Source organism: Scardinius erythrophthalmus (assembly GCF_964197995.2).
Source record: "Scardinius erythrophthalmus genome assembly, chromosome: 4".
NCBI classification, from domain to species: Eukaryota; Metazoa; Chordata; class Actinopteri; order Cypriniformes; family Leuciscidae; genus Scardinius; species Scardinius erythrophthalmus.
Window position 1 is genome coordinate 1,236,772 of NC_138224.1, and position 5,000 is coordinate 1,241,771.

The 5,000-nt window shown below is 39.9% G+C and overlaps 4 protein-coding genes across 8 annotated transcripts in view; 2 read left to right on the top strand and 2 right to left on the bottom strand.

The window, feature by feature from the left end:
- agbl5 (AGBL carboxypeptidase 5) overlaps positions 1–1,997 on the top strand; it is a 17,597-nt gene extending 15,600 nt beyond the window's left edge. For 2 of the 4 annotated variants that reach the window (XM_081364101.1, XM_081364103.1), the window contains exons 13-16: positions 8–57; positions 429–568; positions 1,290–1,371; positions 1,544–1,997. In XM_081364101.1, coding sequence (XP_081220227.1) covers positions 8–57; positions 429–568; positions 1,290–1,371; positions 1,544–1,556 — 285 coding nt within the window. In that variant the 3' untranslated portion in view covers positions 1,557–1,997. The remainder of the gene's footprint in view (positions 1–7; positions 58–428; positions 569–1,289; positions 1,372–1,543) is intronic. The other 2 variants (XM_081364102.1, XM_081364104.1) reach the window with 2 other exon arrangements.
- The window catches only part of ripply2 (ripply transcriptional repressor 2), a 486,302-nt gene that overhangs the window by 153,518 nt on the left and 327,784 nt on the right, over positions 1–5,000 (bottom strand). The window lies entirely within an intron of this gene.
- ost4 (oligosaccharyltransferase complex subunit 4 (non-catalytic)) lies at positions 2,054–3,394 on the bottom strand (the record flags this gene model as incomplete). Of its 2 annotated transcripts, XR_014030100.1 has the most annotated exons (3): positions 2,054–2,153; positions 2,230–2,356; positions 3,291–3,394. XR_014030100.1 is itself a non-coding variant. In XM_081364125.1 (2 exons), the coding sequence occupies one exon, from the start codon at positions 2,350–2,352 to the stop codon at positions 2,239–2,241; it is 114 nt and encodes a 37-aa protein (XP_081220251.1). In that variant the 3' UTR covers positions 2,054–2,153; positions 2,230–2,238. The 2 variants fall into 2 exon arrangements, 1 of the variants encoding a protein (XP_081220251.1); XM_081364125.1 differs by lacking the exon at positions 3,291–3,394 and having other exon boundaries at positions 2,230–2,352.
- The window catches only part of gen1 (GEN1 Holliday junction 5' flap endonuclease), a 26,214-nt gene continuing 24,803 nt past the window's right edge, over positions 3,590–5,000 (top strand). The window contains exons 1-2 of the mRNA XM_081364105.1: positions 3,590–3,737; positions 4,562–4,725. Coding sequence (XP_081220231.1) covers positions 4,565–4,725 — 161 coding nt within the window. The 5' untranslated portion in view covers positions 3,590–3,737; positions 4,562–4,564. The remainder of the gene's footprint in view (positions 3,738–4,561; positions 4,726–5,000) is intronic.

Here is a 5,000-nt window from a genome sequence, read left to right on the forward strand (position 1 = left end):
TTTCTAGGAACCGCTGCGGGAATCTCTGGACATCCTGACGTCTATAGAGTACAGCAGGTGAACATCATCATCGGATACTTACTGTAGAGAAAACATATGTGTGTGTATGAATGTGTGTATGGATGAATGTATGTATGTATGAATGAATGTATGTATGAATGAATGTATGTATGTATGTATGAATGCGTGTATGTATGAATGTATTTATGAATGCATGTATGAATGTATGTATTTATGAATGTATGTATGAATGTATGAATGTGTGTATGAATGAATGCATGTATGTATTTATGTATGAATGTGTGTGTGTATGAATGTTTGTACATTATGGTTTGATTGATGACAACATATCCATAAATGTATACTCTGTTTCATAATGGTAATTTTGAAACAATTACTTACAATATTACCTTGTGTCCTGGTTTCAGGTGTGAGCTGCAGCCTCGGCCCAGCCGGATCCCGGTGCGGAGGGACGTTCAGTCCGCAGTCGTCCCGCTCACGGGCCTCGAGACGCACAGCATGAGAGTGTGGAAACTCATCAAACCCGACATCAAGAAGCACCTGGCGGGTCAGAGCCCTGAGCTTTACTCAACCCTATACAGCCTTACTGCATCATATTTAATAAGCCTATCAATGCTGTCGCACGCAAACTCCTGTCGTCTGATTGGTTAGACCTTTTTTAGCACGTAAAAGTCTTTACAAACGTCCTCCTTCAGCTCGTGTCGTTCTGCTGGGAAATCTTTACTGATATTTATCAAGTTAACGCAAGAACAACTTTAATATTGTCTGAGGTTTACTTGACTATCCAGACATCATTTTACAGAAGAGTCACGAGCATCAAGTATAATCATGAGGCTTTTGAGGAAGGATTATTTGTTTATTTATATTGATTATTATTGATATTTTGTTATTTGATTATTTCTCCATCATCATTGTATTGCAGTGCATTATATGTTTTAAAACCTCAGAACTTCGATCATAAAACTAAGCATTTAAATATCTTACTGTCCTGTTATAAACACCTCATTGATTTACAAGCATCAGAATTTCATATTAATATCAGCATCTGCACAAAATTGCATATTTTTGGGCCTCTGAGTAAAACATAAAATGCATCAAATATGATAATTAGGTTAAATAAACTTCCATTTCAATGTGTCGGGCTTTACAGGGTTAAACCTCGTGTTCTTCTCACACATTTTCCCGTCCCAGCATGCACCCCTGCTGATTATTTGTAGCTTGTGATTTGAATATGAACGCACGTGTAACTCAGAGTCTGCTGTGTTCAGGTGTGTCTGGGAAAGACGGTTCATTGCGTCTGGCCACCACATCTCTGCTGAAGAGCTCTGGAGACGCTAAACACACAAACAGGTAACACACACACACACACGATACACACACACAGTCCTGATGTTGTTTCAGGCTCTACTAGAACAGGTTTTCCTGCTTGAATGTTGATTATTCTCCTCATATTCTCCATTGTTGCGGCTCCTCTCTTCCCAGTCTGTCAGTAACGCTCTGTTTACTTCCTGTCTCTATGAAGCCCCTCCTCCTGAAAGCACACTGCGCTCTGATTGGTCGGCTGGAGCGGTGTGTTGTGATTGGTCATTCCCGTGTGCATGAACACTTTAATACTTAAAGCCTTTCATCTCAACAGATCTTGAGCATCTCTGAAGGACCATCAGAAGCTCCTCATGTTTAATGGTGACTGAGATGTGGTGCTTTCCCAGCATTCAGCAGTGCTGCAGCTGTTTTAACCGTCCATAAACACAAACACTAACACACCACACACGTGTTGTGTTTCTAAGGAAACCCTTTTTAAGTGTGTGTGTGGCTTCGTTTTGTAATTGACAAATGATGTGGCAGATTTGATTTCGCATAGGATTGTGTTGCTCATCGCAGTTCAGAAACCTGATCGACCTCAGTGTGAGATACTGAGCATTAAATGCATTTCTCTGTGAACTCTGGAAAGCAATAAACTTAGATGTGTATTTACGAAAGAAACGCAGACTTCGTTATTCGCATCAGGAAAAACACACACACACAAATCCTCTCGCACTTTGACCATTTATTCCCATGATTTCCATACAAAACGCAGATTTACAGGCTGGATCATCCTCCGGTTCTCCTCGTTCTCCGGGGCCTTTCACATCCTGCAAGAGCAAACGTCAGTCTCCCATCAGACATGATCAGGTGTGTGTGTGTGTGTGTGTGTGTGTGTGCGCTCACCTCTCAGCATCACTCCAGTTTCTTCGGGTTGTTCACCGCCACATAGTGATACAGAACCACCAGCAGGAACAGCGAGACGCCCAGCATGTTGGCGAAGATGGCCAGCTGTACGTCAGTCACCATCACGCTGAAACACAACATGCCTTACGTTACACACCACTGTGCTACTGTACTATGGTATTACCTTCGTTAGAGCATCTATTAAAGCATGTTCATTTTAAGGTATAGCACAACAGAGCTGCCCACTTTTTCTGGAAGTTATTTTTTCCATTCATTTATCCCCCAAAAAATCAGCTACGAGGTGAATCACAACACTACAAACTTTGACTTGAAGCAAAAAAGTATTTGAAAAAATAAATAAACAGACTTAACGGCTTTAGTGAGGGAAAGAACTACAATCCCATGAAGCATCGCGAACAACAATCAAATAAGGAACGATCGGAACGATGTATAAATATAAAACTACTGTTGAGTATATCTATAGAAGCCATATATTTTACATTTATTGCACAAATACATACAAATATCTAGGTATTTTGAGAGCGTTATGGGAGTGGGCGGGGCTATTTTGGAGCGTGTTGCTTTTTTTCGACTCCGTGATTGGTGTGATTTTCTCTACAGCATCATGGGTAATGTAGTTTTTCCACAGGGAATTCTGATAAATGCGATTATTTAAAAACAAATAAGATGAAATAATGCGGGCTGACGTCTTTAGCAGAAGCAAATACCATCGATTAACAAAATGAATGGAGTTTTTACTACTTGAACTTGACTGCTAAACACTAGTATAACTATGAAGGAGAAAATATGTATAATTAAAAAAAAAATTGCAACCGCATGTACGTTATAGTGCAATTTCGGTGCCGAAAGATTACATACTGACTTATAATGATAATGAAATGGTATTTTTGAGGCATTTAAAAGACATCGCATGATTATTTTCCTGAAGTGCAACACACAACATGACCGTCATATTATGATCAAGCGACATGAGAATCAAAACTGCTGCTCGTGTCATTGATGCTTTAGCGTATTATAGTTTAATCTACTGTATTACTCACATTTATTGTGTTGTTTGTGAGATGTTTATGATGAATCAATCTGCCCGCAGCTCGAGAGTTCCTGCGCTGCTGAATTCCGGGATTGAGACACGTCACGTACATACGGGTCTCTGAAAGCGTCACATCCGGAATAAATCACTGATAATACAATTTTCTTTTTTTTATCTCTCTTTTTTTAACAGTAATCAATCTTAAAGAATGGATGTTTGTGTTTTTTATAAATAAATAAAAAGTAAAATAATTGCACATTTTAAAACCACAGTGAGCGCGTGTTCAGCGTGTTTCTCCTCCTGACCGCTGGAGGCGCTGATGGGGTTCCAGATGCGCGAGTAGGCGCGCGAGTTCAAATATTCAAACTGGAGGCTTTATACAACAAAAACATCTTTAAAACAACAGATTAAACATATAAACATCACTCCTTCATACATCAAGATACATATAACACATGTAAGTAACAATCGCTCCTTATAAATTGTAGCGCTGGGATGTCAGAGTTGACATTATTTTGTGTTTTGTTCATCTGAATAGTGGATACTTGTACTTTAATATGTTTAATATGGATAGGATATATATGTATTATATATATATTAACAGACATATTGTATATGTAACGTTATATACAAAAATACATAAATGTTATATATACATGTGTGTGTGTGTGTTTGTGTTTGTGTGTGTGTGTATAGGCAAGGCAATGCAATGCAAGTTTCTTTATATAGCACATTTCATACACTATGGTAATTCAAAGTACTTTACACAGAAAGGAATAATAAATAAATAAAAGCAAGGAAAATTAAAACAGTTATTAAAAGTAATTAAAAGAGTAAAAAGATGATACATAGATAAACTTCTCATCTGGTAAAACACCGGTGTATCATATTTTTCCCAACTCCCAGTTTTACTCTGAGATTTTCCCATGATGATTACTGTTCTTTACACACTCATACACTAACACATATAATAAACAACATATATACATACATACAGTATTTAACATTTATGTATCTTTGTATATGAATGTACAGAGAGATCACAGATGTCCGAGCTGTGGATTGCAGTGTTCCTCGAGGTCTCTGTGTCATGAGTGTGTCATGATGAGTGTGTGTGTCTCCTCTAAGGTCATGGGGTCTCTGTGTCATGAGTGTGTGTGTGTGTGTGTGTGTGTGTGTGTGTGTGTGTGTGTGTGTGTGTGTGTGTGTGTGTGTGTGTGTGTGTGTGTGTGTGTGTGTGTGTGTGTGTGTGTGTGTGTGTGTGTGTGTGTGTCTCTGAAGGTCATGGGTGTGTCTGAGCTCTGGTCGATCCTGGAGCCGGTCCGGCAGAGTGTCCCGCTCTACAGCCTGTCAGGGAAGACCCTCGCCGTGGACCTCAGCCTGTGGGTCTGTGAGGCCCAGCATGTGCAGGGCATGATGGGAAAAGTCACAAAGCCGCATCTCAGGTGAGTCTGGAAGAGCTGCACAATTAAACACTGAAGCGATGCATCGATTATTTTATAAGCAGTTTCTCAGTGACGAACGGCAGATCGGTAGTGAATGCTCCATCTCTAACACCATCTCACACACACACACACACACACACACACACACACACACACACACACACACACACACACACACTCCATCTGAACACCAGCTCTCTCACACACACACACACACACACACACACACACACACACACACACACACACACACACACACTCCATCTGAACACCAG